A 25084-nucleotide genomic window follows, 5' to 3' on the forward strand; every position below is an offset into this window, starting at 1 on the left:
CACAGAAAAAAGTTTCTTTTATTTTAATAATTGGAGAGAAAGTTACAAAATAGACAACACAGAGCCTTTTGACTCCCTCAGATTGGCAAGGAACACGGGGATACAGACATGTAAACAAACAGAGCTTCCAGATGTTATTTTGTCCTATAGAACTTCCAGAACACAGCAGCGCCCATGCTCTGCAGGCAAGTAAAGCAAGTCTCCATGCAGAGGGCAGCGAGAGGCTCCTTGCCCTCAGCCGGGCTGTGCAATGCTGCTCTCTCTGGGCACGTCTTCAGGGGTGGCCCAGCGGCTGTGTTCTGTGGACCACTTTCAAGTGTGCCTTCTCGCTCTTTTTCAGCCCCTGCCCAGCTCTCCCCTCTGACCCAGGCCCCGTTCCTGTTACTAGCAGGAAACCTGCCAAGCTAAGGGAGCCTGGCGAGTCCCTCAGTTGGAGCCACTGGCTCGAGACCCAGCCTTGCTACTTGAAAAACAGAAAAAAGGCTACAAATATAACTTATTAGCTATCTAATACTGTCCTCCTGCTACAGGTTTCTGATGTGTCCCAATTTTTGGCTGTTGTTCTCAGGTTTTTGACTCAACCAGGAAAAGAGCAGGCCTTGTGGCCTGACCTGGACTCTTCTGTGCTTCAGGCCACAGCTCTGGGCCTCTCAAAGATTCTCCCCACCTGGCTCACCCCTGAAGCTAGACCCAGACAAGCCCTCGACCTCCAAAACCGTGAGCTGTTACGCACAAGTCTGTTATCTGAACAGAAGGCCCTTGGTCGGCCCAGGCTGCCTGGAAGCAGTGGGAGGGAGGCAGAGCTGTGGGAGGGAAGAGCAGATGGGATGTGCTGTCCTGGTGGCAGGGGACCAGACAAGGCCCGAGGAAGGACACAGGTAGCAGGAAGCTTGGGGCGTCAGGGTAGCCACCCCAGAACCACGGCACAGAGCACGTGAAATGTCCAGGATAAATAGAACCTCATGGGAGAGAGATAAGCCAGCTCCATCCTCTCTTAAAAATAGTCGCCATCAGCACCAAAAATATATTAATATCTATACATTTGTCATCTTTTAAAAAAAGGGAATAAAACCTCCTTGGCACCTTGTCATTGATTTTTTAAAATGAGGTGATATGTGGAAAGGCCTCCCGTGTGTGCAGGCGCGCACATCTTCAGTGGTGCACACGCGCCCCGCAGAGGGCAGAGCCCTGCAGCCTTGGGCGTCAGAAGCACTGCCAGGCAGGTCATCGCCAGGTCATCGCCAAGCGCCACGGCCGTCTCTCACAGGCTGCTTTTTGCAGGTGCTCCTGGCCCTGCCACCCACAGGGGACCAGCAGCCCCACCCTGTGCTCAGAGGCAGAAAGGTCACAGGACCACCCTCCTCCGGGAAAGAGTTCCTGGCTCTGCAGGTGTGCTGCTTCCTCAAAGGCAGTCCTGGCCTGGCCCCTGCCCCAGACGTCTGCCCGTCTGCCCAGAATACAGGCTTGGATCAGCCTCCACCCAAAATACAAAAATGCCGACATGTGCAGAGGTCAGTGCGGGGCCGAGTGAGCACACATCCTGGGGCTTCAGTCCCGATCACCAGCGTTCCAGCAGGAGGCCGCAGGAGGTGGACTGGCCAGGCCGCGGGGTGGTGGCCCTTCCTGGGCCGGACGGCGCACTCAGAGGTGGTGGTTGCTGTGCAGCAGGGAGTTGACGGTGTTCTGCAGGGCCACGGCCACCTTCTTGGAGGTCTTGCGCAGCAGCGGGCTGTCAGGGTGGTGCTCCTTCAGGTGCAGGATGTGGCCCTCCTGGCTCTCGGACGTGCAGCCGCACTCCTCGCACACATACAGCTTGGCCCGCCGCTCCTTGTATGCGTACTTCTGCTGCACGCCATGGATCTTCTTGAGATGAGACTCCAGGGAGCAGCGCTGCGTGAAGGCCTTGTCACACAGGCTGCATTTGTAGGGCCTCACGCCTGCGAGGAGGACAGGGCTGGGCGTCAGGGACCTGACAGCAGCTTCCCGGGCACAGAAAGGCCCGGCCACCTAACTCTGGGGAAGAGGAAGGGACGGAGGCCTGTGCATCTCCAGCTCCCCGAGGGCCCTAACTGCTGAGCTGAGGACGGCTTCTGCCCTGAGCTCCGGTGCCCCTCCCAGCCCCCCACCCCCAGACAGCAGGCCTGCCGAGTGTCCCATGTGGCCTCAGGCAGGCGCCAACCACGGGGCTCCTCTCACCAGTGTGGGTGCGGACGTGTCTCTTCAGGTCGAAGGTGTCATTGAAACCCTTCCCACAGTAGGTGCAGAGGTGCCTCTTGACGTCGTTGTGACACTTCATGTGGCGATTCAGCATGCGCTGGTAGGTGAAGGCCTTATGGCAGATGTGGCAGGTGAAGAGGTCTCCACTGGGGCTGTCCCCCAGCGTCACCTGTGGGCAAGGACAGTCTTTGTGACAGATACCCAGCAGTTAGGACTGCAGGTTGGCAGGACACAAATGCCAGCCCCCAGACCCCCTGAGGAAAGTGACACCACCCGAGGCCACACCTCTGTGCTGCTGGCTCACAGAGATCAGTGGTGACCGGAAAGAATCTCTGAGTCAATGTCAGCCTCCTGTGAGCTTCCCAAGTCCTCTTTCAAGGTTGCCAGCCAGCCCCTTCTTTTCTGGAGACGGGCAGGGAACTCCCTATATAGACAGCCCATTCATCCTCAGCGATTCTACCTGCTAGAACGTTCTCCCCTTTGCCGAGCCCAAATCTTTCCCTGTCGTTTCTGCTCTCCGTCCTCATTCTATGCCTTGGGACAGGGAAAAATGTCCACAACACTGTCTCCTGCACAGCCTTTCCCGGCGGAGACACTGCTGGGAGCCTGGGCCCCTCCAGGTGAGCCCTGCCCCTGGTTTTACTTGAGCCAGGCCTGACATGATATGGTTTGAGTCCCTTTGCTACCTGATGACTTGCTTGCTTATAAGCATTTTTCGTTTTGTTTTTTTGTAATGTGGAAAATCTCAAATCTATTCCTAAGTGGAGATGTGGCCTCAATGCCCCACCTCTGTTAATGTTCTGAGGCTGCCTGTACTTGGTGGGTGGCCATCGCCGGCAACTTCTCCTGAGCTCCCTGTGCACTGGGTGCACCTGTCACACCGCAGCTCGTCCTCTGTACCCTGGCCCCGGGTAAATGCTCCTTATTGCCAGCTAGTCAAGATCAGGATTCGCCCTAGCCAGTTTGGCTCAGTGGATAGAGCATCGGCCTGCAGACTGAAGGGTCCAGGGTTCGATTCCAGTCAAGGGCACATGCCCGTTGCAGGCTCAATTCCCAGGCAGCCAATCAATGATTCTCTCTCATCTTTGATGTTTCTGTCTCTCTCTCCCTGTCCCTTCCTCTCTGAATCAATAAAAATATATTAAAAAAAAAAAAAAGACCAGGACTCATTCCAGCACCTGCTCTCCGGTGCCCTCTGCTTTCTCTGCATCCCTCCCTACCTACTGGGGCCCCATGCTGGGAGGAAGTGGGTGTGGGGATCAGGGGCGCCCCGATGGTGCTGGCTCTCTGGCCAGCCCAGCACACATCTGGGTGGTTCCCCTTTCATTACAACACACACTTGGCCTCCGCAGGAAACAGAGGAAAGAACAGTATCCACTGCCAGCTTCTCCAGTCTTTTGGCACGTGGACAGCGCTTCAAGAACGCTTCCACTGGATCAGCGCTGCGGGCGCCTCCCGGCCTGGAGCTTTCAGGAAGGAAGGCCCGGCCAGGGCAGCCTGCGCAGGTGCGCTACCTCGAAAGCCTGGGGCATGTACCACTCCCACTGCAGAGCACAGCGGGGCGCCCACCAGGCCTGCCCTAGGCGCAAGGCCTCGAGTGGCACTGGGTGAGGCGGAGACTGTTGAGCACGTGCCTCAGCCGATAGCCAACCACCAGGCCGACTCCAGACCTCACTCGCCTCGTTGCCGATGGGCCCCAGGAGGTGCTGAGCCGGCCTCACTTCTCCCTGATTTTCCTAGGACTTCGGTGTGAACAGGCTCCCCTTGAGGCCAGAAATAAAACTAAACCCCCAGATGGACTCCCAAGGCTTAAATGTCCTTTGAACCCAGCTACTGCTTCCCCACATGACAGCCTCACTTTAGAGCCACTTTTCATCTCTTCCAGCCCCTGTCTATGCCCAGCGCAGGGTCACCTCTGCAGAAACCTGGACCCAGACCTGAGGCTGGTCTCCACTTAGGTCTCATTTGTGCCACATCTCCTGGGCTGTTCCTCAGAGACAGTGCGAGGTCAGTACCTTCATCTTGGTGCGCAAGAAGCCGTGGTCTCTGCTCTGGGGGTCTGCCAGGCGGCCCATGTCTTCAGACGGCAGCTGAGCCACCACACAGGGTCCAGAGGCCACGCTGTAGCCAGAGCCTCGAAGGCTCATGTCCAAAGCCAGGGGGCACGAAGGGGGCTCAGCCACTGATGGCTCTGGCTCTGGGCAGGGCTGTGGCGGATAGAAGCCCAGGCTGACTGCAGAGAGAAGAATGGCCAGGTGAGGGGCTTGGTGGAGAAAAGGGGATTCAGTGGGATTTCAGGAAGGCTCCCTGGCACTTAGCTGGCTGGACCTGGAGCCTCCATCCCACCCCTGGCAGGCATGTGGCAGAGCAGGGCTACCCCCAGCCCACTACATACTGCACCTCCCTCCTGCCCCATTAAGGTAATTACAGGTGACGCCAGCCAAGCGCCTCGACCCACAAGCCTGCCCGCTGAGTAATTTGTGTCTTAGCGGAACTGGGAGGACCAAACCTGCCCTGCCAATTATCCCTCCGGAGCAGTCTGCCTGCCCCACCTGGGCCAGTCCCTCTGGATTCCAGGCCTTCATCCCTGCTCCTGCAAGGACAAAGGGCAGCCCTGGAGGCCTGCGCCCAGGGACTCATCCCTGCCCCGGAAGAGTTCCTGGCAGCCTGAGCCACCCTGGGCCTCTCCTCTAGGCAGTTTAGCTGCTGACTTTAGGGCATTGGGTGCTCCTAGCCCCTTCCTCCTCCGATTGGCCAGTCCCTGCCGCTGTAGCCCAGAAGGGCTCCAGGGACCCCCCTCCCACTGGCCCAGCTTGGCAGGCAAACAGGCCAGGTGGGGTGGAGCAGGGAGGAGGTCAGGGAGCAGCAGGTGGATGCTGCGTAACAGTCTCCCGGGCACCTGCCCAGCTGTTGCGCAACCCTCCCCCACGGCAGGGACCGCTCGCTGTACAGTGAGGCTGGGCTCCCGCCCCCCTGGGCACCACCGCCCTCCTCGGCACCGATACCTGGCAGCCTTTGACATGACCGCTCCCCATGACAGACACCTCACACTGAACGGGGCCGGGGAGGCTTGGCCCTGGTCCCCACTAGGGAGGAGGAAGAGTTCTGAGTGACACAGGAAACAAGCCTCAGGGCTCGCAGCTGGGGCAAGCAATCTAATGTTTCAGTTTAGTCAAGAATTTTCTTCCAAAAAGGAAAGCTCTGTACTTAAAACCCACACGTGAGGAGCATTTTCCAAGCCACACAAGGAAAAACCCAGAGGGGCCAAGAAAGAAAGGACAAGTGAGCTTCAGGGAGAGGGACTTAGAAGGTTGAGTTGGGGTGTCAGGCCCATGACAAGGCCCACTGCCCACAGCTGGTGAGACAGAGGGACCCAGGCAGGAGGGCTGCTGCCCTCACCTCCTCTCCAGGCCACTGCGACGAGGCAGAGGAACGTACGGATGGAGGGTGAATGTGAGACACCGAAGTTTCGGGAGAGGCCACGGCTCTCGCCCCCTCAAAACACAACAAAGGTCTGACAGAGGAAGAATGCGCGGCCTGCCGCCCAAACCCGTTCTGCTGGCACTGGCGTCCGTCTGTCCGGGGGACTTTAATGAGCCACCTCATTCCGGGAGTTGATTCACCAGCGCCTGGCCCTGGCCTGGCCCCTGAAGTGGCGTGGCACCTCCCCAGGCCCTGGAAGGCTGGCCAGCAAGCCCAAGCTGGGGGGTTGGGGTGGGGGGACACGACTCCTGTCTTGCTGCAAGGGCAGCTGTCTATATACACGGGCTGGGAGTACTGGGGGGCACAGGGGCGTGTCTGAGTGTTGGCAGTTTAGCAGCTATTACAGATCTTGGCCAAGAATTCAAAGCTGAATGACTATTTCCATTTCTCAGTCCAGGTAATGGAACCTCTACCCTCTCCTGTCTTTCGGTGTCGGAGGCGTGAGTGAGGCTCCGGAGAGTGGGAGCCGGGCGCACGCGCACATGGAGCAGCAGAGGGAGGAGGGACAGCAGGTGAGGCAGCCGGTGTGACTCGCGGTTCCCTCTCTAATAGATGGGCCCATGGGTAGTGTTCCAAGGATCCACGCCAGTTTGGGGGGGACCCCGTGCCTGCCTCTCCCATTACAGAAACCTTGGGATGCTGGTGCTAAGGAACTGGGGACGCGCGCCCACCCGGCCTGGCCTCCTTGCTCCTCTAGCTCCCCCGAGGGCAGCCTCATGGCCGCCAGGGTGGGGATGTTTGCCTCATCCTAGCCACCTGCCGAACCCGTCCTCCTGCCACCCCCACGAGCGTGTCCCTGATGCTGCCGCACGCACAGGGAGTGCTCATCGGCGTGCCGCTGCTGTCACTGGGTGTCACCGAGTGTCACTGAGTGGCAGGAGGCAGGAAGCAGAACTGGTTGGGCCCGCCTTGTGCACCTCTGTCCCCTAATTAGATGTTTCCGGCAAGGCGGTGGCCGCTGTGGCTATTCACTCCCCGCCCACAGCTGTGGCGTGTGGCAAGGCCAAGGCCAAACCAGCCTGGCCCTCTCCCCACTCCCTCAGGAGGTTTGCGGGTTCCCCTTCTGTTGCCCAACTTGCCTCCACCTGCATGGCATTGAGGGCAGAGGCCCAGAGCAGCGCCCATCTGAGGGCCTTCCCCTCCCTCACCCTCAGCAAGTCCTGTCTTTCTTGGATTGAAAACTACTGGGCCCTTCCTGGCCGGTGTGGCTCAGTTGGTTGAAGTGTCGTCCCACATACCAGAAGGTTGCGGGTTCGGTCCCCGGTTGGGGCACATATGGAAGGCAACCAATGGATGTGCCCTCTCACATCAATGTTTCTCTCCCTCCCCTTCATCCCCCGTCTCTAAAATCAATAAGCATATCCTCAGGTGAGGATTAAATCTTTTTTTTAAAGCTACTGGGCCAAATACTGGACAGAGTGCCAGGCCCTGCTCCGTCTAACGCAGCCGTGGGCAAACTACGGCCCGCGGGCCGGATCCAGCCCATTTGAAATGAATAAAACTAAAAAAAAAAAAAGACCGTACCCTTTTATGTAATGATGTTTACTTTGAATTTATATTAGTTCACACAAACACTCCATCCATGCTTTTGTTCCGGCCCTCCGGTCCAGTTTAAAAACCCATTGTGGCCCTCGAGTCAAAAAGTTTGCCCACCCCTGGTCTAAGGCCTCAGGCCAGGGCTGGGCACGAGGTCTGGTCTCAGCTCTCTGGGGAGAGAGAGCAAGTGAAGCAGATGCGAGGATGCACAGCCTCTGAGCCTGGGGCTGGGGCTGACCTGGGGGGTGGGGGTCCACTCAGCTCTGAATGGGGTGGGGGGAACCCACTGCGTCAGTACATCCCAGGTTGGTGTTAGGCCACCTGACACCCTTATCAGCAAGGGCAGGGGTCTTGTGCCGTCTCCTCCAGCCCCAGCAGGTCAGTGAGCAATGCCTGAAAGAAAGCCAGTGCCAGCCAACTGGCAGAGGCCGCAGCCCCGGGAACACAATGGGTCTGTCCCTCAGCCTGGCGCTTCCATTCTGTGAACGCCAAGTTTTTCTCTCAGGTAGTGTCTTTCCCCGCTCCCCACCCACTTTTCATGCCACGTCTATAATGAAGTTGAAACTGTGCACTCAGCCCTCACACTAGGTGGACAGCCCTGACCAGGAACTACGGCCCGTTTGCATCCTTCCTACCCTCCCGTTCAGCACAGGGCTGGGCATCCTGCAGGATCCACACAAGACTTGTTGGAAGTGAACAGCGTTAAAAAGAAACCCTGATATCAACAAAGCCCATGCTTCGCTCCTGTCCTCCCTGTGCCCTCACAGCTCTCCTGCTGGGACAAACAGGTTGGCAGCCTGGGTGACGGCACCCCACGGGACAGGTAGGAGTCCCACCTAGCCCACTGCCCAGGCCCAAGTTGCTCTCTGTCCCCATCCACTGTCTGGCTGTCTGCTCTCCCAGCCTTGCTCCCTGGAGAGCTTGGTGACAAGTCGTTCACTGTCGACACTTCCCAGGAATCACAAGAGTAATCATCACCAGCCCCACGAGGGTAGCTCAGTTGGCTAGAGCATTGTCCCGATACGTCAAGGTTGTAGGTTCGATCCCCATTCAGGGCACATACAAGAATCAACCAACGAATGCATAAGTAAGTGGAACATCACCTCCCCCCGCCCCCCCCCCTTTCTTTCCCCCACTCAAATCAATACATTTAAAAACATCATCATCATCATCATCATGATCACCAGAGGCCTAATCTCTCCCCACCCCCACACGTGTATTCTGGGACCCAAAGCTGACTTTCGTGGCCTTCAGGGCCAGGTGAGGAAACACCAGTCTCCTGCACAGTAGCCTGTCTGCCTCCTCGGGGTGGGCATGTGCTGAGGAACTGGCAGAACAGGCAACAGGGGCTCGAAGCAGAGGAGGGGGTGGCTGGGGACCTGCAAGAGGCCCTGGGATGCCCATGTCATTCCAGTTTCCCGGGGCCATCTACCTTCAGGAGCCTTTCTGGCCTCCCGAGATTGAGAGAGACTGAGGTCGCACCTAAGGCCTTGGAGGACTTGCTCCTTGGGAGCTTCCCCTTCAGACCATGAAATGGAATTCGGCCCCTGGGTACAACGGGGGGGGGGGGGGGGGGGGGGGGGCATCCTCAAGAAACCAGCATTACTCCCAGCACTGCAGTCAACATTGACATAACAAAGGAGGAACGCCAGGGGAGAGGGGAGAGGGGAGTGAAGGGCACCGCGGGTAGCATCTTAACCTTAACTGCAAACCCTTTCACCTCCCAGCGTGCGTGCAGCCATCTCCCACCCCTGTGGCCCCCAGCCACTCCTGGGCTTGTCCTTGGCTTTGGGAGGAGAATGAGGCCCAAGGGAAAGGTTCTGCCCTGGGGATGTGTGTGGGGGGAACCTCTTTTTTTTTTTAAATATATTTTATTGATTTTTTACAGAGAGGAAGGGAGAGAGATAGAGAGCTAGAAACATCGATGAGAAACATCGATCAGCTGCCTCCCGCACATCCCCCACTGGGGATGTGCCCGAAACCCAGTCACACACCCTTGACCGGAATCGAACCCGGGACCCTTCAGTCCACAGGCCGACGCTCTATCCACTGAGCCAAACCGGCTTCGGCGGGGAACCTCTTGAACTGTGCCTCAGGGCGAGAGCCTGGAGTGCTGGTGGGACTGGGCCCAGGGCCTTCAGTCAATAAAAGTACAACTCCTTCCGCTCCCTCTGGTGTTTCAGGGTCTCAGAGGGCCCTGGCGGGAAGGTCAGACCTCAAACACTTCCCTGTTCCCAGCCCCTGCAGTGCCTCTCAGGGGGATGGATGGGGTCAATGCTTAACTGGTCACAACGTGCCCGGTCTGTGAGGTGGGGTGACGGAAACGTGCCCAGCCGGCTCCTGGGGTCACAGTCGACTGGTGATGGATGGCCCAGCCAGGGGACAGGCCAGCCCCCCCGCCCCCCCTCCAGCCATCTGAGGCACCGGAGCGTGGCCCGAGAACATTCCATTTCTCATTTCCAAAAACGGTGGGGACACTCTCCAGTGCGCCACATGGCTTTTGAGACAAAAATAAGTTCTTTAACTTCGACCCTTTACTTGACTCCACAGGGTTCTCCCTGGCCAGAGCGATGAGGCCACATCTCACACGCACCTCCATCCTGCAGGGCACCTCCATCCTGCAGGGCGAGTGGCCGGCAGGCCTCCCCACCTGGGTCCCAGCAGCAGGTGGCAGACGCCCAGAAGCCCTCCTCTGCGCCCCTGGGACAGCCCTGGGCTGGAGGTCCCCTCAGCCACCCGCCGTGGCCGCCAGAACTGCGGGGGGAATCACCAGGCCAAAGAAGTCAATGATTTCGGCAAACGGAATTTCTTTGTCCTTTGTAAAAGTCAACACACGATCTGTTCCTGATTGGGATGTGAAATAAAACTAAAAATAACAGCACAGAGAGTCTCCTGCAAGGCTCCCAGCTCACCTTTACCACAGTCCAAGTTCAGTTATCAGATCCCAGGGAGCAGCTAAGCAGCAAGTCAAACACAGGTGAGGGAGGAGGCGGGAGGGGGACGCTCGTCCCTCACCGCACGGCCCTGCTGGACCTGGAACCCCCGCCAGAACGCGGGGAAGCAAGAAACTGTAAACAGCCCGGCCGCTAGTCCACCTCCGGGAGGAGGCAGCTCACTCCCCTCTCGTGCCCGTTCCCCGCCGGAGCCCCGGGTACGGAGGCCACGGACCGGGGACACATCCCGCCAGCGCCGCGGGCCTTTGGGCCCCGGTGGGTCGGCCACCCAGGTAACCACAGCACCTTTTCCAGAAACGTATTCGGGGGAGAAACTGAGGCAAGAGCCCTCACAGGCCCCCACCGCCCTCATTTCTCCACTTTTCTCCAAGGCCTGGGGCGGTGCCAGGGAGCCCGCGGATCAAGGGTCAAAGTCGGTTGGTTAATTACAGCCTCTCCCCCCTTGGAGGCGCTGGACGGGTGTTTGGCACATCCCGCCCCACCCCCAGGCCCGGGGAGGGGGCGTCCGAGGAGCGGGCTTTCTCCAGGGGGCGGTTTGCCGGGGGAGGGGGAGGGGGAGGGGCGGGGCGGGGAGGGGGCGGCCACCCGGAGCAGAAGGTTCTGGGGCCGAGGGAGGAAGAGGCCGCCGCGTGAGAAGCAACGCAGGTTACTCATTCCGAGTGGCCTCCGACGCCGCGGTCCAGGCGTTTCCCAAAAATAAACGGGGTGCACCGCCTCCCGGGGCCTGGGGGGTGGCCGCCTTAACACCACTCCCAGCTCAACTGTGCCCGCTGCCAGGGGGGAGCAGGCGTTTGTCACGGAGGTGGTCCCCTCTGTCTCCGGGCCAGGGGGCGCCCTCCCGGCCCGCCGTGCAGGTGGGGAGCGGAGAGGCCGGCGCAGGCGGCGCACACTCGGGTTTTCTCTCACGTTTCGCACAAATCTCAGCCGAAACTCCAGCTCGCTCCCTGCCCCCCAAAGTGGCATCGCTCCAGTGCCCTCTTCCCGCCTCATAAAAGTCCCGACTTTCCGGATTTACGACGCGGGAGCGGGGGGTCGCCTGAGCGGTGACACACCCGGTTGCCTCCCCTGCGCCGCGGCTCGGGCCGGTGGAGGGAGGGGGTCGCCGCTCGGAGACGAGCGCCTCCGACCCGCCCGCTCCCGCCCGGCGCGGGGCCTGGGAACCGCGCTCCCCCGGCGGGCGGCCCCCGCCCCCGCCCCCGCCCCGCCCCCACTCCTCTCCTTCCGCTGCCCCTGCCCTCCCCTCCCCCCCGGGCCGCGGGCTAACGGGGCTGCGGCCGCTGGAACCTGAAATCCGGCGCCCCGACTACGCCGGCCGCCGGGCTCGCGCCACTGCGCCTCACGCGTCCGCCGTCCCGACGGGGCCCGGGCTGGAGGGCGGCGGGGCCTCGGGGCCGCGGGCCAGGCCTCACCTGGCACGTAGATCTCGCCGCGCTCCTCGTCCGGGAGTTCACTCCAGTTCCTCTTGCACGTGGAGACGCACGGCTTCTTCACTAGAAACGCGCGCGGCATTTTCGAACCCCGCTCGCCCGGCACCGTCCGCTTCCGTCACCAAAGCCGGCGCCGTCCACCGTCCCGGCCGGGGAAGGAGGCAGGTCAGCGGAGAAGTCGCCGCAGCGCCCGCGTTCCGCCGAGAGACCGTGGCCGGACGCCGCGCGCCGTCCCCAGCTCCTCCGAACGAGGTCGCCTGCAGCCAGGTGCGCCGGCGGGAGGCGGCCGCGGCAGGTGAGCGTCTCCGGCTCGGCTGGCGTCCCCGCGCCGCTCGGGAGTCCTCAAGTGCGAGCCGGCCGGCCGGGCTCACGCTTTATTGGCTCGCGGCGGTGTGTGTTGGTGGCTGGGGCGGGGAGCGGGGGTGATCTGAACTAATTAGCTCGGAGCGGCCCGGGCAGCGACGGCGCATGCGTTGGGAAATAACGGTGACAACCCACCTATTTGTTACCTGTCGAACCGGTTTTCATTCCGCTGCTGGTGAGGTGGCCTCGCGGCCTGGGCGGGGTGGCCGGGCGGGGGCGGGGGGCGGGCGCCGGGCACCCAGCACTCGGCGGCCCAACCAGCCCAGCCGCCGCCCGCCCGCCCAGACCTCCCCGACGGGGCGCAGCGTTCGCCAACGGAGTTTGGGAGTTTCGGAGGGAGCAGGGGAGGGGAGGAGGCAACGTTATTTGCACCGGCGCTCGCACGCTCTGCGGGTGATGAAATGAAACTCGCCCAACTGGGTCCGGCCCGGCCCGGCGCGCCCCGGGCGCCTGGGGAGGCGCGAAACCGTCGGGCGGGAACGGGCGGCCCGGCCCACACTTGTTGAACCCGGCCCGGGCCCAGATAGCCCGGGAGCCCGATGGCTGGGCTGAGCAGTGCGTGGTTCAGCCCAGAGGTATTTGCTGGGCGCGGACTCCGTGCGGGAGGGCACGCGGGGCCCCGGAGCGCTCCGGCCCGTGGGCCGACGGGCGGCTGGCTACACGCAGGGCCGCCATGGAAAGCCGAGAGCGCCGAACTCGGGCCGGAAAGTGTGGAAGGCTTCGTGGAGGAGGGGGCATTGAAACCGCTCTGAGTCCACCGAGATCCCGAAAGGCGCCAGGCCTTAGGCAGTGGGGTTTACACAGGCGCAAACACCCTCATCTTTGTCCCAAATGGACGGATTTCAGGTACAGCAATGCCGGAGAGCCGCGGACTCCATAGGAAGTCAGTCCCGGCCTGGCTGCAGCCAGGACAGGAAGCTCATGTCGGCTTCCCCCTAGAGCCCACCCTTGGCCGAGGTTCTGCCTGGGATCTTCCCCAGTCGTTCATCGTGCTCTGCCCAGTGCCCAGGCCCAGCTGGAGGGAGACCCACCCTCCTCAGAACCTGTGGAGCGCTGGTGGCCTCCAGGAGGCTTGCCACTTGGACGCTAGGACTCAGCTGAGCTTCTCTTACTGACATAGTCAGGGGCAGGGACCGGACCCTTCTTTTTCGCTCTCTCCCTGCCCCATAATAAACATCTCGTAGTCCCAACCACACACACCTTCCTCACATATTGAATGTTTGCTGGAACAGATTAGGAGGAAATGAGTCTGAAAAATGAATTCACAGTTCAAAAGTCACAAGAGAAAAGGGTAGGGTAGCCTGCTGATGGTGGCCTTTCGGGCATCCAGTTGAAGAGGACAGTTTTTCAAGGGGTGGCCCTGTACATCCCCCACCGGACGTCTGTGGAGCATCCAGCTGGGTGGGGAGAGTGTGGCCCTGGGGGGCAAATGAACCTCCTCCTCCACTCCTTCCTGGAACCTGTAGGTTTAGCTAAGGGGCTTTCCTTTCCATCCTGCTTCTTTGTCTGTCACCTGAGAATCCTATCACCACCTCCTAGGGTCCCTGTGAGGGGGATGTGGGCTTGGCAGTGGGGGTAATAGTCACCTCACCCTTCCCTTTCCTTTCCAGGGATCTGCCTTCAGGCAGCCCATGTCTGCCTGTCAACCTTCCACTCTTATCCCAGACTGTCTCTTTCAACTGACCCTAAGTGAGCACCTACTATGCACTTCCCTTTCGGATAAATCCTGGAGAAACAACATTGACTAACACAGTCTGCCTAGGAGAGAGGTGAATTTGGCTCATTCACTCAGTACATATTGATTGAGCACTCTGGTTGTGCCAGACCCTGACGGGGCTGGTACATAGTAAGTGCTTAGTGAGTACCCTGTTGTAGTCTTCAGGGGTGACCCTGGATACAAAAGGCAGTCTTTTTCATGGACTGGGAAGCAACTCAGATGTCCCCACTTGTGGAAAGAAAGTTACACAGTGTTTGGAATGAGGCCACAGGGAGGGAGCGATGTTCGCTCATGCCGTCCATGCTCTCTCTTCATACCTATCCTGTGCCTGGCATAGTGGGTTAGCAATATTGATTGAATGAATGAATATCCTATTTTTCTTGATTCATGTGACCCATTCAGCTTTTCCTGTTCCAACTTTTGGTATACTAGTACACAGAGATACAGAGCAAAGTTCTTTGTTTGTGTTTTGTTGTTGCTCTTAATCCTCATCTGAGGATATTTTTCCATTGATTTTTAGAGAGAGTGGGGGGGGAGAGACAGAGAGAAACATCACTGATGAGAGAGAATCATTAATCAGCTGCCTCCTGCATGCACCCTACTGGGGATGGAGCCCAGGCATGTGCCTGACCAGGAATCGAACCGTGACCTCCTGGTTCATAGCTTGATGCCCAACCACTGGGCAACACTGGCCAGCCAGAGCAAAGTTCTTTATTATAAAGAGAACAGTAGTGCAGATTCAGTCATAAGAGGCAACTGGCGCTGGCTGTCAGGGAGACTGGAGAGTCCTGGGGACTGTGGAGAGTGTGCTATCTGCAGGGGCAGTGACAGTTGAGCAGAGAAACCCAATGTGGCCACATCTGTCCATTTTCCAAGAGAAATAGGAAATCCAGGTTAGTATGTGAACGCTATCAGTTTAAAGTCGACTCGAAAAATTTTAAAACAGAATCTAATCTAATAAAAGAGAAACATGTAAATTGACTGTACCTTCGCTATGCCCCCAAACCACACCCACCAGCCAATCAGAGTGGCTATATGCAAATTAACCCAACCAAGATGGTGGCTGGCAGCCACAGAGCTGGAGGAAGCAGGAGGCTTAGGTTGCCCTGGCGATGGAGGAAGCCAAGCTTCCCACCTGCCCTGGACAGCTTTGGCCTCTGCTGAAGGCAAAAAAGTTTCAATTATAATCCCAGATACCTGCTTCCAGCCAACCTCCACTGGGAGCTTGGGTGGGTGGGGGCGGTGGCCAGCCTGCAAACAGCCATCAGCCCCTCACCCAGGCTGGCCACACCCTCATGGGGTGAGGGTCCCTGCTGGGGGGCTTGGCCAGCCTGCAAACAGCCATCAGCCCCTTACCCAGGCTGGCCAGGCACCCCAGCGGGACCCCCACCCTGATCCGGGATACCCTTCAGGGCAAACCAGCCAGCCCCCACCCATGCACCAGGTCTCTATCCTATATAATAAAAGGGTAATATGCAAATTGACCCTAAAAGCAGAACGACTGGGAATGACTGGTCACTATGACACACGCTGACCACCAGGGGGCAGTTGCTCAATGCAGGAGCTGCCCCCTGGTGGTCAGTGTGCTCCCACAAGGGGAGCTCTGCTCAGTCACAAGCCAGGCTGATGGCTGCCAGTACAGTGGTGGTGGTGGGAGCCTCTCCCGCCTCCTCAGCAGGGCTAATGATGTCCGACTGCAGCTTAGGCCTGCTCCCCGCTGGCAAGTGGGCATCCCCCGAGGGCTCCTGGGCTGCCAGAGGGATGTCTGACTGCCAGCTTAGGCCCAATCCCCCGGGGAGTGGGCCTAAGCCAGCAGGTGGTTATCCTCCGAGGGGTCCCAGACTGCAAGAGGGCACAGGCTGGGCTGAGGGACTCCCCCCTCCCCCAAGTGCACAAATTTTTGTGCACCCGGCCTCTAGTGAGTTAAATAAAATACCTACTAGTATGTGGGTCAGATTTGTCTCAGGCTAATGGTGTGTGGCTTGTGGTTCATGGGCAGCTCTGAAACCAATGTGTACGAACTTGGGTAAACACCAAAGCTAAACTATGAGCTCCATGAAGACACTGTCTGCTCTGTTCACACGATGCCAGTTAGATATTATTCCTTCATTCCTTCATTTAGTCAACAAGTATTAATTGAACATCAGCTGTACACTAGGCACATAACCTGTAAAGGTCAACAGAAAGCTAAGGAAGCTATTATTGTGACACAGGACTTTAGTGATGGGATAGCGACAGACAGGGGTGCTGAGATCTGAAAGAGAGGTAGGAGCCAGCTGTGTAGAGCTGGGAAGAGCCTGACCTGCAGAAGGAACAGCTGGTGCGAAGACTCCAGAGTGGGAGTAAGCCTAGTGTGTGCGATGAACCGAAGGGAAAGGCGGCCAGATTGGGAGGGGAGGGGACGGGAGGGTGTGGGAACTGAGGTTGCAGAGGCAGGTGGGCCACATCGTGTGAGTCCAGTGTGGTGGGGGCTCAGGGTCTGGTAATGGGGGAATGGAGTGTGTTCGGAGGAGGGGTGTGTGTGAGGATGGCAGTAGGGAGACCAGTAAGGGAGGCTGCTTTTATAGTTGGAGCAGGAGGTGACAGTGGCCTGGGTCAGTGCCAGCAGAGCCTTGAGCATTGACTCTGGGTGGACACCTCTCATAGGCATAGTGTGAAGGAAGGTGGAACCCCAGCAGGCTAGTGAGGACCACGCACCCCAGAGTGCTCGGCTGCCATCTGGAGCAGCCCAGGAAAAGCGAGGGCAGAGGTTGGGTGGAGGGAGAAGGTTTGCAACCAGCCTTCCTGCTCTCAGAGGCTCCCGGGAGGAGCTGGATGGTGTGGAGGCTGAAGCCCTCCCAGACCAAGAGGGCTTCCAGAAGCTGAGATGTGCTGAGAGGACAAGCAGGAAAGAGCACTTGGCCAGTCGGGTGCCCCAAACTCTTCATCTTGAGGACCTGGGCCTCAGTTTACACATCTGTGAAGTGGGGCTCCTAGTTCCTGCTCTGCTCCTCAGAGCTGTCTAATGATGCTACCAGTTTGCTTTTGCCGGAAGGCTAGCAGCCCTAGAAAATGAACTCAGCCTTAAAGCAGGCGAGTGGTGTCCCTTGGTCCCAGGCCTCTGCTCGGCTCAAACAATGGCTTTTCCAGCCTGACAGCAGCTGTGGAGGCTGCACAGCCCCTAACAGTGTGAAGTGCCGTGGGGGGTTGATTCCTTCACCTCTTGCTGAGTTCCTGCCCATGGGCCTCTCAGCCCACTGCCAGGGGGCCAGGGCCACATAGGGCTAGCAGGGATGGGGGGCTGCATGTGGGTAGAAAGCTCCTGAGGCGGAACTGGGGACCATGGGGAGAGGGGCAGGCCCCCTGGGCCAGCTGGAGCCCGGGAACGCCGAGGGAAGCCATGGGTTCCTGTTGGAGGAGGCCAAAAGCCTGGTGAGGCTCACACTGGCCACATGTCTGACCTGCCAGACTTCATTTCATCCTCACAGCTGTCACAGCGTCTCCATCTCTGATGCAGGAACCGTCTCGGAGTCTCAGGGCCTCTCCCTTCCGCTGGTTCTGTGAGTTCCAGCCACATCACTGCCCTTTGTCGTCCACTGATCAGGCCAAGGCTGTTCCCAGCTCAGGCCTATCCTCTGCTCTGCCTTGTGCCCGGAACGCCTTTCGCTACTTGATGGCTGACTGCCTCTCATCACTCAGGTTTCAGCCAAATGTCCCCTTTTCTGAGAGGCCTCACTGACCTCCCCAGCTAGATCCTTGTCCCCTGGTCACCTCTGTCCCATGACCCTATTCTGTTCTCTTTGCAGCATCTTTGTTGTCTGTTCCCCTGCCCCCCATGAAAGTTCTGTACAAGAGGGACCTCTTTTAACACCATGTTAGTAGCTTTATTTAGATACTAGAGTCCCGGTGCGTGAAATTCATGCACGGGTAGGGTCCCTAGGCCTGGCCAGTGATCAGGGCCCATCAGGTTCCCCACCTCCCTGCCTCCTCCTTCCCTCACTCCCTCAGCACCCCACTGCAGCCGCTGGTTGCCTGCCATGTTCCACGCCACCCCCTGGTGGTCAGCACATGTCATAGCGAGCGATCAAACTCCCCAGCGGACAATTTGCATATTAGCCTTTTATTATATAGGATAATTCATATACCAGAAAATCTATCCTTTCAAAGTATACAATTCAGTGTTTTTTAATATCTTCACCCATGTGCAACTACCACCCCAAATGAAACCCAGTACCCATTAGTAGTCACCCCCATTCCTCTCAGCCTCTGGCACCCACTTCTCTGCTTTCTCTCAGGCATGTTCTTCTTAAAACATCTCCTGTCACCCCAATACATATAATTAAGCCGGTGTGGCTCAGTTGGTTGAGTGTCATCCCATGCAACAGGAGGTCACCGGTTCAATTCTCGGTCAGGGCACATGCCTGGATTTGGGGCTCAATCCCCGGTCGGGGGGAGGAGTGGGCATGTGGGAGGCAGCCAAAGTGATGTTTCTCTCTCGTCGATGTTTCTTTTGTTTTTGTTGTTTCTCATTGATGTTTCTACATCTCTCTCTGTCTCTCTGAAATCAATAAAAACATATTGAAATAATAATAAAATAAAACATCCCTGTACCCCCAGTGCCCAGTGCTGTGAGGACAGGTTGGTCACATCCCCCACTTTGTAGGTGAGAAAACAGGCTCAGGACCCCTCAGAAAACTGATTTTCCCTGTTCCGAGCCTGTGTTTATCATCTCCCCGGAACTAGGCTGCACTGGGGAGGATGGAGACTCAGCAGGAAAAGAAGCAGTGAGGTGTGGGCATCGAGGAGGAGTTCCCTTCTTGGCTACCTGGCTGAGGCCCACCCCTGGGCACCTCTGGGAGGTCTCCTTCAGAGGCAGGTCAGCGACTGCAGATTGAGGGGACATTCATGCCCTCACTGCTGGTGGGCTGAGTTCAACTCTATGCCTGTCCTGTGCCAGGGACAGACCAGCACCACCCTCCCACGGGGAGTAGGGCAAGCAGCTGAGGGCAGGGCCCATCCTGGGAGGGTTGAGGGCAGCTGGTATGGGAGGAGGGCCAAGTCAGGGCCGCGCAGGGCAGTGTGTTTAAGTCCAGGCTCCACTTCGTAGGAGCTCTGGGACTTGGGGCAAGTGACTGCACCTCCCTGGGCCTTCCTTTCCCATCGGAATGGCACCCATCCGTGGGTCCCTCAGGGTTGTTGTGAGCCTGAGTCCATGTGGATGAGCCCACCACAGCGTCAGGCCCCACATGGGGTGCCCTCCCTTCAGGCCCTGGGCCCAGTGGAGCCCAGGCTCAGAAAGGCTGGTGGCTCTCAGAGGCTGAGTGGGGGCCAGAGCAGCGTCAGATTTCCTGACCCTTTGAAGCCTGTCTCCTCAACTGTAAAAGGGGTTTAATAATCAGTCCTCCCTCCCTGTGAGCGGCCAGGGCTGGGGATGTGCAGTTATCAGCAGCCTCTGGGCCTCAGACGGGGAAACCAGACAGGCTCCCTCCCAGGGCCCTCTCATCCTGGCCTCTTTCATCTTAGGCTTAATTAGCCAGGCCGCCCCACCCCACAGCCTCTTGGGGCGGGGGTGTCCTCACTCCCATTTTATAGATGGAGAAACGGAGGCACCTAGAAGGAAGTGGTTTGGGGCTGCCGCCTGTGAGTCAACTGTGGAGCCAGGGGCAGAGGAGCTGGGACAGGCTTTCCAGTCGGACCTGTCCCTGGGGGTGGATGCTGGGCTCCATCCCCCTGGCACCCCAATAGCCTCTTTTCCAGCTACTCCATCACTTCCATCTGGAGGGCAGCAGGTTGGGGAGGGAGGGAGGGACCTGTGAAGCCTGGAGGAAGGAGAGAAACTAGTTCGCAGCTGCTGTCTGTTTCATCTTCAAAGCCGGCTAATGAGAGCCGCAGGCCTTAGGCCAGTGGGCTGTGGGGTCCGGCCGCCTGCAGTTCTGCGCCGGGGAACCTGCAGTCATTGGGGCATCACAGCCTTGGTCCCCGGCCCAGGAGCGGCTCCTAGGGAACCCCTGGCCCAGTTCCCTTGGTGCCCCTCAAAGCCTTGACCCAGCCCTCTGAAGTCAAGAGTGCGTGCGGGGTGCCCGCAGTCCTGGGCCCCAGGTCTTCCCCGCGAAGCCTAGGTTTCCCATCGGTGCTAGGCGTGCGGTGACCTGACGCCGTGACACGCCAGGCGCTGCGGGCCGCACCTCTGCATCCCGTTGTTCTCCGGCTTCATCACGGTTTATGGTCTTGTCTCCAGCTCTACACCGGCCTGGCAGCCGCGACCATGGCCGACCGTCGGTGCCGCCTCTGGCAAAAGTCAGCAGCTTCCTCCCGCCGTGACCCGGGCGCCGGCTCCGCGCCCCCAAGCCGAGCGGGTGGGGGCTCCCCAGGCCGGCGTCGGAGAAGCGAAGCCAAGCCCTGAGGCACCTGCCCGACCGGTTCAGCCAGGGCCGCGGCGCGCGCTTCCTGCGGGAGCCCTGGAACCGCACCTTGCGCACCCCCAGCGGCCACCTTGGGAGCTGGAGCGCCCGCACCCGACACCACCCCGGGAAGGCGCGCGGCTGGCGCGGGGTGCGGTGCGCCCGGGCGCCGGCGGGGGGCGCGCAGGTGGCCATCGTCGCCAACCCGGGGTCGCTGTCCACCCGAGGGCCCTGGGATCGCAGCTCGCGCGCGAGGGGACCCCGGCCTCTGGGAGCGGGGGCCACCCAACTCCACCGCCCCTGCCCGGGCCTGCGGCGGTTTCGGGGAAGGGGGGCCGGTGCGCAGCGGGACAGTTACTCAGCCCCAGCGAAACCGGCGAGTCGGCACCTGCCGGCCGGGTGGGAGGGGGAGGCGGCGGCCCCGTTACGGCCCCGCCCCGCCCGGCCCGGCCTCCCACGCGCCCCGAGCCCCGCCCTGCGCTGCGCGGCCCGCCCCGCGCCGCCCGCCCGGAAGGAGCCGGCAGGCTGGGGCGCCGGCGGCGGCTGAGTCAGGGGAGGTAAGCGCGGCCGCCCGTTACCGCAGGCGCTGGGGACCGGGGTGGCGCTGTGGTTTCGGTGCCGGCCGCGGGCGGGCGGTCTAATGAGCCCTCGGCACGCACCCCGAGCTGGCGCCCCGCCCGGCATCCCCGCCCCTGTTCTCCCGCGTTTCTGCCCCGCAGGGATCCTGGCGGCCCCCCAGCGTCACCCTGAAACCTCTCGGTTTTATCTCGGGGCCCAGGCACGGGGTCCCCGCTGGCGTTTGCGCGTAGTCGAGGGTGGCTGAGGTCTGCAAAGGGCTCTGGGGTGACGATGCCTCTTTCGGGGTTGGCGGGTCTCGCGGCTGCCGGCCTGATTCCCCCCCCGCACCCCGCGCTCCTCCCTGCAGGGACCCACGTGCCTGACCATGGGGCTCCTGAGCCGGGAAGCCTGGGCCCAGCGCCTGGGCGCCTTCCGGGCCAGCCCGTCCGCCTACATGGCAGCTCCTGAGGGTGAGGATCTGGGTCGTGACCTGCTGAGCGACCTGCGGAGTGAGAAGCTGAGCGAACAGACCAAGGTAGGCCCTGAACGCCCCGCCCCTGCCCTGCCCCGTGTGGTCTCCTCAACCCACTGCGCTCTGAGCTCCATCTTCTCCACATCGCCCATCCCCAGGTTTCCATGTTGGCCCTGAGCTTGGAGTACCCAGCCCAGCTGTGGCCAGATGCCCCTGCAGCTGAGGCAGCTGCCACCTCCCTGTTGGATACCCTGGTCCTTCTACCCCCGCGGCCATCAGCTCTGCGGAGGCCCCTGTTGCTGGCAGCAACCACAGCCCTGGTGACCGGAGGTGTGCTCGGCCCCACCTCCGGGGCCTCCCTGCGGCTCCTGCCCCTGCTGCTCGGCTTGGCTTCAGGTGGTGATCTGGGGCGAGGCTTTGGCCCCTCCTCGGAGCAGCGACCCCTGCAGGCCACTGCGTGCGAGTGCCTGCGGGAGCTGGAGAGCTGCAAGCCTGGGCTGCTGGGGGGCTGCCTGGGGCTTCTTCGTGGCCTGTTGGGACAAGAGGGCCCCGTGGCCCCTGTCCAGCCACTCAGCCTGCTGCTGGCACTTGCCCTGCGAAACACCTTGGTGATACAGGCTAGGGCCAGGGCCAGCCTGCAGGGCCTGCTCACAGTCAGGGCTCCTCCCCCTGGGGGTGGCCCCTGGAACTGGACACTAGCTCAAGAGGGCGATGCCCACCTTCAGCCCCAAGCGCCCAGTTGGCCGGCAGCTGAGGAGGAGTGTGGCCTTTCAGCGCTAGAGCCCAGCCCCGAAGAGGCCCGGGAGCTGCGGGCTGCAGTGGCCCAGCTTCTGGACACCTCGTACCTGCTCACACCTGTGGCCCAGGCCCAGCTTCTGTGGCTGCTGGGCTGGGCCCTGCGGGGTCTGCGGGGACAGCCGCCAGTGCTCTTCAAGCCACAGCTGGTACGGCTGTTGGGCACAGCCCAGCTGGCACTGCTGCACGCTGTCCTGGCACTGAAGGCGGCCTTCGGCGAGGCACTGTTCACAGCCCAGGACGAGGCCTTGTTGCTCCGCCGGCTCACCTTGGCCGCGCAGCACCCAGCCCTGCCCCTGCCCGCCCATCTCTTCTACCTGCACTGCCTCCTGAGCTTCCCAGAGAACTGCCCGCTGGGCCCCGCCGGTGAGGAGGCTGCCCCGCTGCTGCTGGAACCGCAGCTCTGCCGTGGCCTCCTACCCAACCTCCTTCATGACCCGCTGGCCCTGCTGGCCCGCCTGCACCTGCTGTGCCTTCTCTGTGCTGAGGACGAACAAAAGGAGGAGAAAGGACAGGCTCAGAGCCCCTGCCACTACTTGCAGGAACTCCTGGCCGGCCTGCAGCAGAGGGCGGCCCTTACCGGAGGCCCCCGGGCCTTGGCTACACTCTGCTTCCAGGCGTCATACCTCGTTGCTCTCTGCCTGGCCGGGCACCGTACAGTGCTGGCACCCTTGACCCACGGGCTGGCCCAGCTCTACCGAGCCCGGCCTGCGCTGGCTCCCCATTTTGTTGACCTCTTGGATCGAGTGGCCCCGGAGCTGGGGGAGCCCCTGCGGGTGGTGTTGCGGCAAGAGGTGGTGTCCAGGCCAGGTGGGGGTGAGGCCCTTCGTTGGCACCTGCAGATGCTGGCAAAGGTGGCAGACAGGGACGCTCAGAGTGCCACCCTCGGTTTCCTGCAGGCTGCAGCGGCCCACTGCACGGACTGGGGCCTCCAGCAGGCCTTGCTGCGAGTCTGCCGGGCCCTGCTGCGGGTGGGGGTTGGGGGAGGCCTGGCAGACTTGCTGCAGGCATTGGCCAGGCAGCTGGAGGACCCTGATGGGCGGGACCACGCCCGCCTCTACTACGTCCTCCTGAGCCACCTGTCAGGGCCCAAGCTGGGGGTGGCGCTGGGCCCCTCCCTTGCTGCACCTGCACTGACCTCTTCGCTGGTGGCCGAGAACCAGGGCTTTGCCACGGCACTGATGGTGCAGGAGGCCCCAGCCCCGATTCGGCTGAGCGTGGGGCCCCAAAGGGCTGAGGGCCCGGTCCCAGTGCTGCAGCTCCAGGTAGAGGTGCTGGAGCCCGTGTACTCTCTGGAGCTGCGCTTCCGAGTGGAAGGACAGCTCTATGCACCCCTAGGGGCCGTCCACGTGCCCTGCCTGTGCCCTGGCCGCCCGGCCCGCCCTCTGCTCCTGCCCCTGCAGCCCCAGCGCCCGGCCCCGGCACAGCTGGATATCCGTGCTCTTTACACCAAGTCCACTGGCCTCACGTGCTATACCCACCTGCCACCCCTGCCTGTGAAGTTCGCTGACCTCTTCCTGCCTTTCCCGAAGCCCCCCGAGGGTGCCAGGTTAGGCTTCTTTGAGGAACTGTGGGACTCGTGCCTGCCAAAGGGCACCGAGAGTCGCCTGTGGTGCCCTCTTGGGCCTCAGGGTCTGGAGGCCTTGGTGTCACGCCACCTGGAGCCCTTTGTAGTGGTGGCCCGGCCGCCCACTAGCTACCACATAGCCATCCGCCTGCCCCCGGACTCCAAGCTGCTGCTGCGGCTGGAGGCAGCCCAGGCGGACGGAGTGCCCGTGGTCCTGCGGACGGATGCCTGGGCTGTGCTGCCCCTGGTGGGGGACTACCTCCGCGGGCTGTCGGCTGCGGTCTGAGCCCCGGCTGGGCTGGGCCAGGTGGGAACGGGACTGTGGCCCTTACAGGGTCTTGTCTAAGACGGGCAGCTGCAGAGCAGGACCCAGTCCTATGGATCCTTTGTTCAAAAACCTCCGTTCACCAATGACCCTCGTTTGTTTTCTTCTGGGCCCTAATCAGGAGCAGACCCCTGGGATGGGGTCAGAGGCTCCCCGAAAGCTTCTAGAGTAGGAACCCCTCAGACTGCGGGGCCCCAAAGTTCCCTCCTGGCAAATAGCCTGGGATTCTCCAGAATCTCTGCTTCCCAGAGGGTCTGGTCTTGCCCAAAGCTCCCCAGTAATTTAGGAATGAGCCTGGAGCTAGGGGGCCTCTCACCTGTGGGCCCGTGCTTTTCAGCTCCTGAGGGTTGCAGGGTCCCTGACCCCGGGAGCTTAGGCTAGAAACAGTGAGGAGACTGCAGTGTCCGCTTCCCTGGGGAGTGAGGCTCCCCCAGGCTGGGGAGGGGAGCCAGCTCTAGGAAGGGCCTGCTGGTACAGTTTCAAGGCTGAGGGGGCCTCATGGTCTGGGCTAAAACGAAGCTGGGTTTTCCTTACCCCATCAGTGGACCTCGAAATCTTCCTCTAAGAACCACCCCGTCGTTCTTATTCCAAATATGCAAAATACTCAGGATTCTGATGTGTTTTTTTTAATCCTCATTGGAGAATGTGTGTATGGCTTGACAGTGCTGCTCAGTGGATAGAGTGTCGGCCCTCAAACCGAAGGGTCCTGGGTTCAATTCTGATCAAAGGCACGTACCTGGGTTGCAGGCTCAGTCCCTGCCCCAGTAGGGGCACATGCAGGAGGCAGCCAATGTGTCTTTCACATTGATGTTTTTCTGTCTTCCCCCCTCCCTTCCACTCTAAATATCTATGGGAAACACCCTTGAGTGAGGATTAACCTAAATAAGTAAACACAGGTGTGTGTGTGTGTGTGTACATTTTTCCCCCATTGATTTTTAGAGAGAGGGGAAGGAAGGATGGGAGAGAAGCATTGATGCTAGAGAGAATCCATTGCCTCCTGCACACACCACGTCTGGGGCATGGTGTAGAGGTTTACCATCCTGGAGCGGGTTTCTGTTGCCACATTCAGAGCAAAGCTCTGCACGGGCCATGGGGACACAGCCCCCACCCTCTGCCCTGGGGCCAGCCCCCAGGAGCTCACAGGAGCAGCAGTCAGCAGTGCTGGGTGGAGAATGGCCAGAGGCTTGCGGGGAGGGCCTCTTCTGCCACCTGCCTCCTGGGCCCCCAGCCGAGCCTCTCCTGTCGGGCTGCCTAGGAGAGGAAAGAAGGGCCTGGGACAAGTGGGGCCGT

General features: G+C 60.5%; 2 protein-coding genes across 9 annotated transcripts; one reads left to right on the forward strand and one right to left on the reverse strand.

The window, feature by feature from the left end:
- Window positions 1-12024, reverse strand: OVOL1 (ovo like transcriptional repressor 1). 2 transcript variants are annotated; one of them, XM_036326620.1, is made up of 4 exons: window positions 11600-12024; window positions 4233-4480; window positions 2197-2386; window positions 1-1937 (listed from the first exon to the last, which is right to left on the reverse strand). In XM_036326620.1, exons 1-4 carry the CDS (start codon window positions 11697-11699, stop codon window positions 1642-1644), a joined length of 834 nt encoding a protein of 277 aa, XP_036182513.1. In that variant the 5' UTR covers window positions 11700-12024; the 3' UTR covers window positions 1-1641. The 2 variants fall into 2 exon arrangements, with proteins under 2 accessions (XP_036182513.1, XP_036182514.1); XM_036326621.1 differs by having other exon boundaries at window positions 9-1937; window positions 4233-4450; window positions 11600-12021.
- On the forward strand, window positions 2386-24402 carry AP5B1 (adaptor related protein complex 5 subunit beta 1). Of its 7 annotated transcripts, none has more exons than XM_036326615.1 (7): window positions 2386-3722; window positions 4103-4224; window positions 5573-6212; window positions 7813-8059; window positions 9787-10462; window positions 21003-21170; window positions 21266-24402. In XM_036326615.1, the coding sequence occupies exons 6-7, from the start codon at window positions 21021-21023 to the stop codon at window positions 23753-23755; spliced, it is 2640 nt and encodes an 879-aa protein (XP_036182508.1). In that variant the 5' UTR covers window positions 2386-3722; window positions 4103-4224; window positions 5573-6212; window positions 7813-8059; window positions 9787-10462; window positions 21003-21020; the 3' UTR covers window positions 23756-24402. The 7 variants fall into 7 exon arrangements, with proteins under 7 accessions (XP_036182508.1, XP_036182509.1, XP_036182505.1 ...); XM_036326616.1 differs by having other exon boundaries at window positions 6093-6212; XM_036326612.1 differs by having other exon boundaries at window positions 2386-4224.
- Window positions 24403-25084: the final 682 nt, after the last annotated feature.

Source organism: Myotis myotis, unplaced genomic scaffold (assembly GCF_014108235.1).
Source record: "Myotis myotis isolate mMyoMyo1 unplaced genomic scaffold, mMyoMyo1.p scaffold_m19_p_10, whole genome shotgun sequence".
Taxonomy (NCBI): Eukaryota; Metazoa; Chordata; class Mammalia; order Chiroptera; family Vespertilionidae; genus Myotis; species Myotis myotis.